The 17,603-nt window shown below is 38.1% G+C and overlaps 2 protein-coding genes across 2 annotated transcripts in view; both read right to left on the bottom strand.

Moving 5' to 3' along the window:
- Positions 1-17,603, bottom strand: part of entpd3 (ectonucleoside triphosphate diphosphohydrolase 3) — a 125,005-nt gene that overhangs the window by 19,376 nt on the left and 88,026 nt on the right. The window lies entirely within an intron of this gene.
- On the bottom strand, positions 783-17,187 carry ddc (dopa decarboxylase). Its single transcript, XM_051406851.1, has 14 exons — positions 17,049-17,187; positions 15,288-15,495; positions 14,038-14,151; positions 13,807-13,926; positions 10,687-10,821; positions 9,917-10,060; positions 9,367-9,433; positions 9,025-9,119; positions 7,440-7,507; positions 6,611-6,687; positions 5,621-5,640; positions 5,414-5,512; positions 3,093-3,194; positions 783-2,571 (listed from the first exon to the last, which is right to left on the bottom strand). The coding sequence occupies exons 2-14, from the start codon at positions 15,486-15,488 to the stop codon at positions 2,371-2,373; spliced, it is 1,443 nt and encodes a 480-aa protein (XP_051262811.1). The 5' UTR covers positions 15,489-15,495; positions 17,049-17,187; the 3' UTR covers positions 783-2,370.

The raw sequence follows: 17,603 nt of genomic DNA, 5'->3' as shown, positions 1-17,603 counted from the left end.
TAAGTTTTATCAAAGAGGAACGTCTTAAGCCTACTCTTAAATGTGGTGAGAGTGTCTGCCTCCCAAACCAAAACTGGAAGCTGGTTCCACAGGAGAGGAGCTTGGTAGCTGAAGGCTCTGGCTCCTGTTCTACTTTTAGAGAATATAGGAACCACAAGTAGTCCTGCATTTAGAGAACACAGTGTTCTATTGGGGTCTTGTATCATAAGGTTGCTCTCAGAATGATCTTAATTTAGCTTCACTTCAGCAAGTGAATGAGCAGGCCACTACTGTTGAACAGTAATCAGGGGAATTAGAATTAACCTCTAATACTGAATCCTCATCTGTATTTATAGAACATCGGCCTTTGTCCTCAGGGATTAGGATGCTCAGTGGAGGCTGAGTAGCACAGCATGTTGGTTGGTGGTGTGTGTGTGTGTGTGTGTGTGTGTGTGTTTGCCTGTCATCTTCAATTGAGTACACTGCAGTAGAGGCACATCAGGACTTTCAGGCTATACTATAATATACTGGGAAACATAACCTCTGATTGCATCCAGCAGTTTGTCATGGATTTTTTGCGTGATGAAACTATTAAAATGTGCCACAAATGAAAAAGGATAAGGTAAATATTGATCTCAATCCACCCCAGGGTGTTGTGGCACCCACTTTGGGAACCACTGCTGTCGCCTACAGTTCCTCAGCTTCACCCTTCTGCTCTTAAACTAGTCTAATTGTGCACACAATCAAATCACTGATATATTGTTATCCTTGAGGTTTTAAAAAAATTACATCCAGAGACTATGCAGACCACAGTACACTTTAATAAAATAAACCTATATCATTGCATGCAGCACACAATCAAGCCAAAAAGAAAACACCTGGATCAGCAACAGCAGCTGACTGACACAATCATATGAATTAACAACAAGGTTTGGTGATGTCACGCCACAGATTTACATATCTCCTGGCAGACAAATGTGAAGGATTAGCGAGCTAAAAACCATAGCGACAAGACATATTGTGCATGTGGACAACAGAGAGGACACTATTCTTTTTTTAACTACATGTGTTCATCATGACAGCATCATGCCTTAAATCTTGATGCTAAAGGTTAAACATATACGATGAGAGATATGTTGGGAATATAAACGATTCTGGATTCCTCTTAAACACAATGGTACACTTGAATGACCTTACTGTATTGGCACACAGAATCAGTGTTAGACAGTGTGCACTCAGAATATTGAATGTATTGACTTAGATTTAAATTTCTTTCAACTCTAGTCATTTGTTCATTTGTTTCTGCCTGAAATAAATAAAATACAAAATACTATACAGTACAAGGCAATCATGTTAAGTCTGTGTCACTAATAAATTCCCAGTATAATTGTAATGATTGAGAGAAGGAAACAAATAGTGGTCCTGTGTACCCAAAAAGTAGCATACTTTAATTCTCATCCAACTGACCTTCAGTGAAAGAGTGATTGTCTTTTGCTACAGTTTTGGGTAATACTGGCCATCTGTGCATAAGACACTGTACAGATTAATAAGATTAATAAGATAAGATTTATGGTAAAAAATAATAATTCTGATAGGCCATTGCCTGCCATTATTTATATTAAATACAACTACTTTTTTCTAATAAGGTCAAAAATAAATTAATGCACTTATAAAAGGGGTTCATCCTGATTACTAGGAGCAATGTTAGAATTATTTAACCTCAATCTCTGTGAAGGACCCCATACAATATATAGCCAAGTGATGTGATTAATTCATCTTCCTCACACTATTACAATGCATTTATTTCTAGTCCTTCACTTAAAGTGTGTCACTACACATACACATAAAAAGACGTTTCTGTATGATCACCCACAGAAAATAGCCGACGCACATGGACTAAAAAAAAATCTGTCACACACACAATGTGCAATACATTCAATGCAGAACTCAAGAAATGTATCCCAAACCTACCAAACCAAATCTTGAATTCACCCCAGCCCAAATTTTACACACAGGAGACACATAAGCAGCATAAACAGTAAAGACAAGTCTGCATGGGGATGGGTGCATTGTGATAAGGACGATAACATGCTCATTAAACACTAAGAGATAAAAGCTAAGTCAATGGAAGAAGAAGTTGCAGATAGAAAATGTAATATTTGGAACCTGCATCTTTCCTTTGAACATTGGGTTTTTTTGTTATAAGTTATTAATGGCCTGCTTACTAGACAGGATAACTGCAGACAGAAACACCTGACTGCTAATTGAGCTGTGAAATCATTGTTCATTCCCTTTATGACATTTTACATCTGCAACATGAAACTCAATTTTTGTCCTAACTTTGGTCCTCATTTAGGCATCAGAGTGGACAGCTCCTTCCTCGACTTTTGGTCAATGATTGGGCTCCTGCAAAAGCTCAAAGGTCAGCTGAGTGATGTGCCGCCATGCTTGCTGGATGTGACGTGACTCAGTGGAGCGTGCACAGATGGCAAAGCGCAGGACAAAGCGGCCAGAGAGCTGGCAAGGCACCAGGTGGATCTCCCTGCTCTCAGTGATCCTTTTCAGCAAGTTCTGGTTCAGCTCGTTGGAGCCCTGAGCAGAGGGGTCAAGGAAGGAATACAGTTGTTTAGGTTTACAACAACCATGCTTTTGTTGCTAATGCTTGCTAAGGGGGTTCTATATTCACTCTATATTCTATATTCAGAATTGCAATGTCACCTGTGTTTAACAATGAGCATGATTGTTAATCATACCCTGATAAGGGAGATACACATGGATTTTACATGCTTATTTAGCCCTTTGAAAGGTAGGTTATATGTGTAAGAAAGATTGGACCAGTACAATATAGAAATCCTGTGTATGTCACCTTATGAAACAGCATATTCAATATTATTAGTATAACTTACAGACCTCAGCTTTCTATTGCCACTAAAAACAATAAGAGAAATATATATATATTTTTTTAACTACCTGTCTCAGATATGTGTGTATTTCTCTATTGTGATCTATCTACAGTGGGTATGAATTAGGTTGAACAGGATGAGGGTTTTTTTATAAAGTACCACACTGGATTTATCAAGTTATTGTAGTTCTATGATGTTGGATGTTGCTACCTTGAGCCGGAAGCAGACCAGTCCCATGATGACCTCAGCACAGATCTCAAACCTCTTGTCTGCCCGTACCAGACTCTCAAACTCCTTGGCCAAGTCCACTTGCTATAATGACAAGACACAGATTATAATACACACCGTTTGTAAAATTGACCAATCATATACAGTGCATGTAGATCAAAGTACACTTGCACTGCTCTTAATGTCAATTTGTTTTAATCAGATCTTCACTCAGAGGGTTAAAGACCTGGCATAATAAATATAGATGCCAAATAATAAATATAATAGTTTACATACAGTGCAATGGAGAATTGCTGGAAAAAATGTCTATTTTAAACCATTACGTTGCCCTTCATATGACATGTTGCCAATAGTCAAAGCAAATATACTAAACATCTGTAATTTGTAGGATTTTCACTAGATGGCAGTGCTGTATCATTACACGGCACAGTGCGATCAGTCACACCGTTCACAAGACTTTTCCCCTCGAGTTCAGACTGTACCTTTCTACCAAAACCCAGAAGCATAGCCTTACTATGGACTAAATGTAACCATCTGTAAACACATCTGAATCAAACACATTTGATTAAAAGAAGGGATAGTACACATCTTGGTGGGAAGCACTCCCTAGGAGGCTCTCGGTGTATCAAAGTCTGCTCTCAGCAAATGTTCATGCGGTATAATTTTTAAAATGGCACTGTATAATCAAACATGCTTCCACAGCAAAATTTATCCACTTATGATCAAAGAGCCTACTGAATGCATCACCAACTCTAATCACAATTATATGGACTGACTTCAGCTCCTTTTCCTGCCTCTCTAATGAAGCTAAACAATGGTCTGAATGACCAACTGTTTGACCACAATGTTATTTCCTCATTCCCAGCCTGTAATTCACCATCACTCAGAGGTATTTACAAGCTAATATACTGTAATGACCTTGATGTCTGTTTTTCTTATTACACTATGCTACGTAGGAGTCTACATGCATTTGTCATTAAAATACTTCATTTTACAACTGCTTTTGCTCACGGGGGATAAGTGCTTACAAAGAAAAAAATAACATATTGTCTGTCTCTACAAGATATAGCTACAAAGGACCAAAAACAAGACTTAAACTGTTCTATCTAATCTAGAGGACGGATGTACAGTAGAGAAGTGTGTCATGGGTTATGGCTGCAGGGATCAGTGCTGCTTCTGCTTCATTTAAAATGGAGAGTAAACACAAAACAGGCTCATTTGATTGACAGAGCAGACTGGAGGGAGGAATATATATATATATATATATATATATATATATATATATATAATATGAGGGGTAGAGACAGGCATGCAGGGGTGAAGCATCAAGAAGAAACTCTGAAGGGAAAAAGACGGGCATGGGTGGATAAGGAGGAGCACTGTAGGAAAATGTTGTTATAAACAGAAGATACAGACCAGGCATATATGACTGACAGGAAAGGCTGATGGAGGCAGAGATGAGGGCAGTGAAGGGACTTTAGTGGTAAGGAGGATTTGGTGGGGTGAGGTGTGGGAGGGAGGAAGGGGATGGCATTTACCATAAAGACCAGGCATTGGTGATTGTGTCATTTTTTATTTATTTTCTTTTCAGGCTCAGGATTGAGTAGGAATGAGACATAGAGAGGGAAATGAAGGGAAGCCAGATTGCTCACCACTGATAGTATTGTGCTAATCTTTTAGTCAATTATAACGAAACCACAAGAAAGGAAGGGTTTGGATTAAGTTAATAACGCGACAGGATTACCACCTTGATATTACTAATAACAAATGGTTGGCCTTTTTTGTTTTCTAATTCAAATTTTGTTGAATAATTCTGCGTTTTCCCTCAACTGGAAAGACAAATCCAACACTGATAACTCCTTTTAGCACAAAAAATATTAAACACTATACTGCTATATACATTTAACTTGTAGTGCTTCATTAAAGCCATTGCATGTATACAAACACCACTCAATACCATTATGCGCTGGTTAGAGAAATAAATATATAGCCTACTACTGTAAATGTCATGAATCAATAACTACCTATAAATTGAATTTTATCTGTGTTAACTTATGCTTGTTAGTGTTTGGATCTGGAGGACTGTGTGTTAAATGTGTTCAGATAATATAACTGGAGTTTTGTATTTTTTAAAATAAAGGTGATTTCTTTGTGAAAATGTTGGGTTATGGGATGTAAGGAATAAAAAAAGGATCTAAAAGCAGAAATTATTTGCTTTTAGTTTCTATTAGAGTTTTAACCAGAATTTGAAAGGCAAAGATACACAAAACTGAGTGGAGTGGAGCATTCAGTTGGTGTCCTACCTTCCGTATATGAGCCTGCAGGCCTTTAAGTCCATACAAACGGAAAACAAACCACATCTTTAGTGAGCGAAATCTTCTTCCCAGTGGAATCTGCCAGTGCTGCAGGACAGAGGAGGGACAGAGAAGGAGAACAGTTACAGTTAGGTTATGTTTAAATGGGTTATTTTTTGCAATAGACTTAATAATATTTATAATAATTAATCTTACCCTATAATCTGTGACCAGCCCTGTTGAAAGAAAAACAGTTCAGGAATCTGTTAAAAATGTCAGTGTACATTGTTAATGCAGCTATTTCCAGTATCAGTGTGCCTGAAGTCTGGCCAAATGCCTCTATAACCAATTACAGTGTGCCTCGTCATTTGATCCTAATTCAATATTATACAAAAACAAGAATAAAGAAAGACAAATTAACACATTTCTGACATTGAACATTATTGCTTCAGAAAAGGATCAATTGTAAAGCTGTTTGGACTGTGTTCCATTGTCCAGGTGTTGCTGTCATTGTGTCCACCCCTACCGTCAGTCCACACAGACCACTGGCTACAGACAGCTCATCTCTACAGAATGGAGGCCCATTTTAGCTGGTGCTAATAACCTCTAATTAGATTGAAGATTCCAGATTGTATGAGCGAAAGCTTTTGTAAGGTGCCTCATTGTGGGGGGAGGTAGCTGTTTGTCTTTCTCTCCGTCTGCTTGTCTTTCAGACAAATTATAGTGCTGATCTGAACCCATCTGCAGGCTAGGAGCATGTACACCAGCACACACAGCAGTAGCAGATTTTTTAAAAGTTAAGTACAATGCATGATGCTAATAGGGTGTATTAATTAAATCAGGTCACAAATACAGCACATCAACTTAACTTCATGCAGAATAGAATTGTGATATTTTTAAGCTGGCTCACAGAAGATAACATTTACACACACGCACATACACACTCCTATCTGGTTGTCAGACATACACCATCATGGCTGTGTTTTTGTGGTTCAGACTACACTACACTGCTGATTTTAAGACTTTGGTGCAATGCTTCAGCAGTTACTATTTAATCGGAAATGTGCCTCAAAGGAGTACACTAACCGGCTTTCTCTCAATGTGAACAGCAAACGAGGTTACAAATACTATTGTTGTCATTATGTTGTGCAGTAGAGCCCAAGTTCAACTGACGTGATTCAAATAATCTAAGTGAAATGACTCTACCTGACTCCTGGTTTTCGTGTTTCAGGTAGAGTGGTTCCATCTTGAAGGCTCCAATAATGTCTGCTCTCTTCTTCACCCTGTTGAGGTGTTGACAAGCAGAAAGTCTTTACACCAAATATCACTGAACATTTCATCCAACAAAAAATATTTTAGAATAACACACACACTGTACACATACAGTACAGTTTTTTGCTTTGGCAAACATGATAATGGTCTTTTTGATATATATTTATAGTATGTTATAATATACTATACTGTCATATCATATTGTTAGTATGCTCTACTAGACTAGACAGTACAGTCTACATATTCTGAAGTGTATCTCAATATATGTGCCAGAAAACTAAAACAGGAAGATACATCAATGGCAACAGGTATCGTGTCAGTAGTGACAGACTGAGCCAGAGGTAATGGAAAAAGGGTTTAAGAACCTCTTCCCTGCACCACATATCGAGGTTTGAAACACCTCCGTTTCCATCTTGTGCAAAGCAGGTCTCGTTTGGTTGGTGCTGACAGAAGGGGCAGATGGAAGGCGTACTTCTATTTTTACTGTGCAAATGATTGAGGTGTAGATGGATATCAGTTTTGTGATGACACTAACTGCTCATTGTTACTTTATGGGGACCATGAGTCACTCCAAGGTAAATTGGTAAATATTCTGACCTACTGAAAACACAAAGGGTGCCAGATGCTAAAAAAAACATTGATAAATCTCCTTCTTTTGTTAAACAGGGCTTTGTGTCACACAGTATCTCGACATACTACAATGCAGCTTGTATTAATATTGCTGGGTTTTGTACTCTACTATCAGAACTGGGCAGCAACTTACCACATTGCAGAGCAGTCAAAGTTGACAAGAAGCCATTTGTGTGGGTTGAAGTTGAAAGAGTCTGCAAACTTAAAAGAGAAACAAGACAAGTGTAAATTTAATGAAGCCACATTGTTTGACTAGAATGGTATGAAATAACAAAAATTAACACAATGTTATGTTAACACATGTTATGTCTGAAATTAATCTGAAATTTAATAACTGGTCATAAAAGTTCTATTGTTCATGTAACACTAGCGCCAAAAATTTTTTTTTGCAAATACACACACCATACTACATGGTGTATTTACTATTACTCCCGCTGAGAGCATTATCTAGACTAAAGCAGGCACAATTTATTTGAAATGCAAAAGAGGAACATCCAGCCAACAGCTTGCAGAGCGCAAAGAAAATAACCCTTTCCTGGCAGGCTTCATTCAAAGAGGGACAAACCTTTCCTAATCGGTTCTCATCTTTTTGTTGTTGGTTATCTTTTTTAATATCCTTTTTTCTACCTGCACAAATGCAATAACACAGAGAGAGAATGTGAGACAGACTCCTGGCTGACAGTTGCCATGCTGACTGATTCAAAGGGGGCTGGTTGCCTGCTCGCTCATCACCCATATCCTAGCAACCAACCCTCCAGCAAGGCTGCACTCTCATCCTAAAATACTGGCTTCCTTCTTCATGTCCTCGTTCAATAATTTTCATTGATCTCATAATGTTATATATATTATAACTACAGTATAGGTAATCTACTAAGTATTACTGCATGTGGTTTAAATAAGTTTGTTTCTCTAAGAAAGACCATGATTCTCAAATTCCAATTGCACTCATAAGATTAGAAAATGTAAAATTCCGAAATTATGGGAAGGAAATTTGTTACTGTAAAGCTAACTATGAGTAGGAAGAAAGATTAAACAACAGTTGGTCCTTTTGCAGTCAAGCCTGTTTTCTCTGTCTCCCCACCAACATTGTTTGAACTTGAGTGTCTAATAAACAGTGATATATAAAGGTCTAATGCTGCCTCAGGAAATTACTCTGTCCTTATCTCTGCGTCTCTGCACAGCTTGGGGAGCAACAGCTGCCTCGGCAGCCTCAAAAGGCAGATTGATGCTCCTGCACTAATGCCGATTGTTCGGCCTATTTCTCACTCTTGCATGCTTCCTCCTTGACATTAACGTTATGCCATTTTCAAACCAAAAAAAAGCAGCTGGATATAATCAGTATGCGGTTAGTGTTTCCTTCCATAGATGTTATGAAAGATGTTTCACAGCCAATTGAACAGAAATAGGTTGTCTTGTCATTCAGCAACATCCAGGAGGATGCACAATTCAAGTTTTTGACCACACTTAAACTATATTAAATATGCCTCTATCTATCCTTTTTCTCACAGAGTTCTTGGAGTGACCGAGTCATAGACATTTTGCCAATATTCTAATACAGTATTACTAAATCAGTTACTAATATATATATATATATATATATATATATATATATATATATATATATATATATTATATATATGTATATGTTTATATATGTTATACTATATTATAGTGCTCATGCACCGTATTAACATGAGTGTTTGCATATTTGTACACACCTCCACGCCATTCAGCAAAGGCCTAAACTCAGGACAGATAAATGCACTCCCAGCATATGCTGCATCAATATGCATCCACATATTTTCCTCATTACCTGGAATGGACAAAAAACAGAGAGAGTAAAATAATTACTTTTGTCAATCGAGATTTAATAACCTGGGATGGATGAATGAATTACTAACCATAGTCATAAATTCACATTTATCTATTAATTGCAGTGATTTCATTTTCTTAAATTAAAGTGTGTGTTGTAAAGCCAATAAAGTCAACAGGGCTTTTTAACCCTTTTCCTGCTGTAAAGTAAAAAGATTAAATATGTGCTGCTGCAAAGGTTGACTCACATAAGGGCCCCAGCTCGGTGATGTGATCAAAAGCACATGATGGAGTGGTGCCAAGAGTCGCACAGAACTGAAAGACACAAACATACAATTCATTGCAGCTACTGTGACATATTGTTTTTATACAAGCACAACTATAACAAACATAGATCTGGATATCAGTTTCAATAAACACAGATGATTCAGAGCTGCTGGACTATTGCAGCCTCTTGAATATTGCTCACTGATAGTGATCTGTGGTTCCAGATTAGACAGAGATTGTTGTCCTTAACCAGATAGACATTCATTTGGTTAACCAGAAACAATGTTATCCTTCAACAGAAGCCTCAGGGTGTGCACACCAGCATCAAAAGCAAATTGTATCATTGTGTCTGTTAGCAGTTGAATAGGTTGTAATGTTTACATGTGTAGCAAAGAAATCCAATGACAGCTGTGTGCAACTCAATGTAAAAATGAACACTATCTAATGTCGCTTATGTTGCTGAATATGTCTGTCTATGTGTGTTAGGTCTGTGATAGTTGGATGGATAGATGTTGTTTTGTCTTTTCTTACATAGAAAGGGATGAGTCCAGCTGCTTTGTCCTCCTCCACAATCTTCTTAAGCATGTCCCCTCTGACAGCATAGCTGTTGTCTGTAGGAACCTTCCTCATCATCACTCCTCCAATCAGAGCAGCACGCTCCACTGAGGAATGAGCCTTAGGACGAAAGAAATTCAACATTTGTGAGAAACTCAGTGTTAACGAGTTGGTAGATCACAGGGTTGAATTCCCACCTGCTTTTAGTAAAAAGATAAACATGTCTCAACACCTAGTTTTTTATTAATGGATACAGAATGATTTCATATGGAGAGTTAATGTCCATGTCAATATCATTTTGATATAATAGGGTTCAGATAGATAGTACAACGAGAAAGAACAGTGTTCTTCAGTACAAAAACAACTGCTCTCCCTGTAAAGGTCTGTGTGGCCCTCAGGCGTCTCCCTAACTCAATCACAAAGTCAGCCTGGTATTAAACCTGATCAGAGATAGCTGCTGCCTGACTGACCCTCTGTCTCACCCAGTCACTGAAAAACTCTTTCACTATTATTGAGGCAACCTTTAATGGTCTGGGTTCACATGGACTGCCGTTGCTTGAGATAATTCACAGAAGTCAACGTATTCACAGAAAGTGCACTGATGTATTGTATTTTGTTTTACGACACTGGCTATTCAATAAACTAATGTATCACATGTTAACTTTAAAAACATTGATCAAGTCAGAAATGTGGGTAAAATTAGAACAGTACATAAGTGTGATTGGAAATTGCTTTTTTGTGCTCACTTGCTCAGAGGTGTATGCCACCAGTTTGGAGAGGATATCAGCCTCCGAATTTTCAGGAATGGAAGCATGGACTCGTCGGATAGCTTTACAGCGAGCAGCGAGCAGGGACATCAGGGTTGCCTCACTGGCTGTGCCCTGTTGGAGAAATACATACAAAAGCAGTATTTCAGAAAGACCTGATTTTTTAAAGTGGGCTGTTGTTCTGTGCTAATAAAGCTGGAGCTGCTGCAGTTCAAAATTGTCTTATGAACAACCTCATCTAGGCACGTATAAAAATGTAAGCATGATTGCTTGACTGCATGGCCTTTTCTTAAATAATAATAGTAATATTGGGAAACTGATTCTGATGGAAAGTTGAATTTGATGTTTACAGTAGAGAAAAGCTGCTTTATGACCTGAATGACGATGTCCACGGTGGATAGATCCAGTCAGTGACAGTAGGGAGGGTGTCATGCTGATTTTTTCAGCAAAGGAAAAGCCCTAGTCAAACATCTGTTTAAATAGTTGTGGTTGTATAATTGTGGTTGCTGCTGATTGCTGTTGTTGGAATGGCAAACAAATCATATATCAAGCTACAATTCTGGACTCAGTTAATTGGTATGTTAATGTGCATTTAAACATGCCTAATGCTGATTTTGTGAGCATGTATCATCTTAATTGAAAGATGTCTGACAGATGACTGTAAACATGAGCAATAATCTATAATCTATATTAACTTTCCTATTTTACTTTCTCTAATTAACTTTGATGCTAGCCTGTAATGTTAGTGATCTTATTGATGCTTGCACACAATAACACCCAAACCTTTTGAGAACACACACAAACACATAGAGCTGAAAATTTAGTCAAGCATTTTGTGCTGTTGGACATTCCCTTTGATTTGAACACTGTGACACCTCCACATCCTCATTAGGAAAATCACTGTGTTTAGAAACTGTGTCGTGACTCATCACCCAGTCAGCCTGATACAATGAGAATTGTTTGAGGCCACATAATGAAGTGGAGCATGGTTTCTGAGCCATCTGGGGGCATTACCACAAAAAAGTCAATGAAATATTCAAATTATTCAATCAATAAGCGCAAATCACTCAAGTAGGCTGCTGTGTCAATTGTATCAAAACAAATGCAAAGGCAGAGCAAAATTAAGCTTGATTTTTAAGAGATTAAGAACCCACAGAATGGATCAATCAGTCAACCTATCCATCAAATCACGTATCCCAAACTTACCAGAGTGTACTTCCTGTCCTTTCCCTGCTTACAGAGCACCACCCTGAGATATAAGGTCTTCATAAAAGTCTAACAGCGGTCATCCATCCTCCTACCCACCAGTAATAGTGAAATATAGCCTGTTCAGTTTCAAATGTAACTGAGCAAGCATTATACTATAAAAAGCCTTGAAACCTGCTGCATATTTTCCCTTTACCAGCTAAAGCGAAAAGCTGCTCTTAAGGATAAGTAGTGATGTGCCACTACTAAAGATAATGCATTCATTAGAAGGAAAACTGCAAGTTTGTGATTTGACAGCTTTACCTAGAAGAAACCGTGGAATGATCACACACTATCATTTTTTTTCTCTGACGCTTTAGTCAATTAGACTGTAATATTTTGTAATTTGTAATGTATTTCAATCATAGGCAAACTGTTTGTTCTGTCTATTGTCTATTGACTCAAACTGGGGTAAAAAGGGACATCTAAGGTCACCAGAGGGTCTTTTTGAAACTATCCCATTTCCCCTGTATATGGTTTATAATAATAGACTGGCAATGTGCTGTCACAACACTCATTAGCCCTGCTGCCGAGAGAAGAGCCCTATTCGTTGCCATAGTGAGCCGGTAAGCTGCACTTAAAAAGCAGAGTGGCAGGACAGAAACAAAAACATGAGCACGCACACACACACACACACACACACACATGCTCACACTCAGGTGGTCACAATAAAAGAGGCATGAAATGATCTGTCATCAGAGTGCACTCTCATGCTCGACTACTCACAATCCTATGAACACACACACACACACACACACACACACACACACACACACACACACACACACAGAGAGCATCCTCTGTGTTTCTGTCAATGGAACGCTAAACTAATGCTTAGCCTTTTGCCACACGAAACAATCCCAGCACCATCATTTCTGTCTAGCAGTGGATGACATATTAAAAGGCAATTTCCTGTCAATTTTCAACCGGTGTAAACCAGGGAGAGAAAGAGATGACAAATCAATAGTAGACAAATTGTTGATGAATATGGGTTTAGGGGCAGTATAAAGACCTTTGTTTTTATGAAAGTCAAACTGGCAAGTAAACTACAGAAATTGTGTTAGTACAAATACTACAAAAAGTCATAAGACAATTAAAGCCGGAAGAGTATAAATGTGAGCAGAAAATGGTTTGACTCCTTTGACTGCCTCAGAATGTATTTGTGCAGGGAGTAAACAGGCATAAATACGAAATACGGAATAAGACACTAAAAAAGTAACTCTTGGACAGAGCTTGTGCTGGGTTGGTTTGAATCAAGTGATGGGTTTAACCATTTAAACCAGAATGTTTGTTAATTTATCCCAACATTAAAAATTAACCATTGCTGGGTTCAATAGTAAACCTGTTTTTTGTTTGTTTTTCTTTTCAGGTTGCTCCTCATAGGTTTAACTTCTGTAGAGCTGTTTTGAGATATGCTTTTAATGCCTGACACAACTCTCTGGTTATCATGACACCTGTAGTACAGTAAAGCAAGGTGAGTTAATAAATGTCACAGAATAAAAACCACAACCACCCCCATAATCCCAGATAGAGAAATGAGTTTAAGTCATGCTTTTACTGCAGGTAAAACATTCATATAACTTGCTATAAAATCCTGCCCACCATGTGTTGTGCAAACCTCTGACTGCAAGAGATGGAGCCAGAGAAGAAGGAAGAGCGGAAAAATGAATAAACCAGCAGCTGGGTCAAAGTAACCCAATCAGCTGTTCAGCTGCAAATTAACCCATTACATTCCCTTTGAGCCAGAATTAGCAACCAAACAGTGTGTGTACACTCAAATAACTCAAAGATTATGACCCAGCATAATCAACCCAACAACTTGTTTATAGAAATGACCCAGCACTTTTTGTGTACCTGGATGACACCTCCTCCGTGACCGTGAGTCCCGGCTATAAAATGTTCAGGCAGTTGCAGCATCTTCCCCAGCCAGTCTAACATCACTGTCTCCAGCTCTGTACAGGCAGGGCTGGCAGCCTGAAGACGGAAAATACAAACACAAAATCTCAAACGTTCTGCATATAAATATAAACTAAAGTTTACAGACATCTTGAGTCAGATACAGAAACAAAGCAAAGTGTTTGTTACCCAAGAGAATCCAATACAGCCAATGGCTCCACACAGCATGTCGGCCAACATGGCAGGGTAAGAGGAAGCAGCTGGAAAGTAGGCAAAGAAATACGGGCTGTGCCAGTGGGTGACCTGGAAGAAAGACACGCAACACTTAATTAATGTGAAAACAAGACCAGCCCTAATTCTTCATTGGTAGTGAAAATGATTGTTTCCTGAATTACAGTTTTAGTAATAGTAAACAATGCTTCTGTTTTTTTTATTTCCACGGCTTTTTAGCTAACATACACTTCCAGACAACTCCATGGCACAACAGGTTGCTGGAAGTAGAGGTGGTTTGCTGCCAAAGACCACAGAAGGTATTTTCACTGACTGGCAGTTCTTTAGCCACAATGACATTCAAAGGTGAAATAATACGCTTTAATTTGTGGTTGCAATGGAAACCTTTACACACAATACAACTGTTGAATTCCCATTGCATGGTTTCCAGTGTTAGTCATCAATTGAGACTACTGTACACTGCCACCTATGTAATGGAGGTGTTGGAGAGACACGGTGATATTTGGCATGATTTTAAAGGCGCTTCTGCCGATAATTGACAACCTCCTGTAATACTCTACTCATGCAGCGCTGCATTTATGCATGGCATACAGACAGACATACACTTGCATGTTTCCAAGTTTGATTTTGTTTGTTTGTTTGCCAATAAAGAAATTAAGCTTAAACCAAGGACCTTGTTGCTAATGGCAACCGTGCTAACAAATTAACCACAATGTAAATAGTTCCTCTAATTGTTTTAATACCCATGGGCATAGATTAAGAGGAAGAGCTTAAATGTACAATATGCAGTGTTGGTACAAATTACTTTGATTACCTGGATGGATTTCCAAACAAAAGGCTCAGTAAAGTAAGATTTCATATCAATAGAAAAACTTTCATCTTAACATTTCTAAATGTATCACTAATATTGTGATAATTCTGTTTTATGTCATCCAAGCTATACTGAGATGAGATTAAATAAATTATTAAATTAATTAAAATTAACAGTTGCTGGTTATCCTTGTTACAAAGCTGCTTACATAATGGGACCTTTTGCTTTATCCTTAATATGATATCATTTTTTGTGATTACTGAGGGGAGATACTAAAGCAGTTTATTGTAATCAGATTACTCAATCGACATGATTCCCCAAAAGAAAAGCCATCTAAAATGTCAGAAGGGAAAAAGAGAATCTGACATCTTCAACACCAGCATAAGTACAAGCTCACCCCTGGCATTATGACCCTCTCCACATCCTTTATAATATCCTCATAATTCTCAGGCTCCAGTGGGGCCTCAGTGGGGATCAAGGAACGAAGATACCCCGGTTCCAAATCTGGGTAGACAGGTCGCTGTTCTATGTTCTCCAGGTAGTCCGCCACAAAGTCCACCATCTCTCTCCCTCTGCGCCGGAACTCTGCTGCGTCCATGGTACAACTTGAATACAGCACAGAAACATTAATAACTCAAGCACCATGCTGTTGATATTTTAATTTTAATTGTGATTTCTTTCAGATTAAAATGTAATGCCAAGTCAAACAGTGGACAAATTAAAAAACACACACACACTCAGACACAGTATTCAAGTTGCATCGTTTAACTCATTGAGGAATGAGTTGATCATTGTAGAGTTAACCGGCTTAATTATGAATGAGGTCATCTGAGTTAGCGATAATAAAATAATCTGTGACTTCACCCTGAATGAACTCGTGAACTTGTTAACTGTATTCTGACCCATTGAACTGAACCATTCATTCTTTTTCATATTTATGTGAGATTAACAAATCTTTATACACACAGTCATACACATTAATACATCTCAGGTATAGCTGCAGTGCATCATTTCTTCTTCATGAAGGAAATGTCCTGATACGAGTCAATTTAGAGGTTGAGCCATCCTTTTTTCCAAACCAATTATTTTTTAATTTCTGTTACTGACATTGTGAAAGAATAAGGAACACTGGGAAAATGTTAGCTCAAACTAAAATATGTATCATACTTAAGAAAGGTACAACTAGTAAAGATTAAACTGCTAGAATGATTTTAGCTCTAAATTGCCAAATGTAAAAGCTTTTTAAGAGCTTTATGATGTTAATATTATCATTTAATATAAGGCATTTAATTGCAATACTCCTTCACGACACATTTATAGCGGTTGGTTGCATATTGTCAATCTTGATTTAGAGTAATTCCAATTCATATGGCTTGTGTGTGTAATTTGTTTTCATTTACAGAATTAGCAGTAGCATTACACACACACACACACACACACACACAGCCTGCACACAAAGCCATGCTCCTTGACACAGTTTGTATAAGCTTGCACAATTTAAATGTGTGTATGAGCCCTTGACCCTCTTACCAACACATTAAGCCAGTCTGATCATAGCTTAGTTTACTTTCACTCTATGGACTGAGGTGAACAGAAAAGCTAGGTAGTAAAAAGCATTTCCATATCTAAAACAAATCTCTTTGTATAAACTGTTACCATGACCTCATTCATAAAACAGTGTGCCAGAGGGCAGTTTTACAAGCCTGTTTAACAGAGCCATATCAATATTTTTTTGATCACACCGGCTTACAACTTAATGGATAAGGCACATTTATAAATAGCATGTATGAGCCTCTTTGTCAACAGAAACCCGGGAACATGGCGCACATTAAAGAATACACCTGCTACAATAAATTAATCAGAATTGAACAGAAGGCATATTATATAGGCATATATATATAATATATAAACATATTCCCATTAAAATGACTGGCATGGTGACTATTCAAATGGAACAACAACATGAACATTGCCCCCTGCTCTATAGTGCCTTATCAGTCAACAAGTGTTTCAATATGCATCCCCCTTTCCCTTCTTGAGAAGCAGAGCCCTTATCCTTATCCCTATCTCAAATAGGATTAGACATGTTTGTATGGATGTGTGTGTGTGTGTGTGTGTGTGTGTGTGTGTGTGTGTGTGTGTGTGTGTGTATACTTACATTTTCAGGTGGGAGATTCAGCAGTTGTGATTAGATGGTGGATCCTCTCCCCTTCTTTAGTGCCCAAAAACAGACGGACAGACAAACAGGCACGTGGTGAGTGTGTTTGTGTGTGTAAGCAGGACAAGAGACATTTGCTCCTTTTATCTTGCCACTAACCACCCCCACCCCACCAACCCCTGCAAGGCCAGCCAATGGGAACGGGGCTCACAGCCAGTACAAGACAGACTGATTCACAAGGAGTTCCTGAAGCTGTGATTAATGTGCCTCTAATAAACACACACACACACACACACACACACACACACACACACACACACACACACACACACACACACACACACACACACACACACACACTCAGTACATGTACACAGGTAGAAATGAATAGCATTAAAATAACCTGGTTAGACCAAGAAAAAAAATGATGACGAAACATAACAGTATTAGTATATATAGTATACTATATATTCCATGGCCTATAAGTCATATTCAGATCAATATAACATTATATAAATATATAAATACATTTATTTGAAGATGTGTTTATACGAC

Source organism: Dicentrarchus labrax, unplaced genomic scaffold (assembly GCF_905237075.1).
Source record: "Dicentrarchus labrax unplaced genomic scaffold, dlabrax2021, whole genome shotgun sequence".
Classification (NCBI taxonomy): Eukaryota; Metazoa; Chordata; class Actinopteri; family Moronidae; genus Dicentrarchus; species Dicentrarchus labrax.
This window is presented reverse-complemented; position numbering and strand designations above follow the sequence as displayed.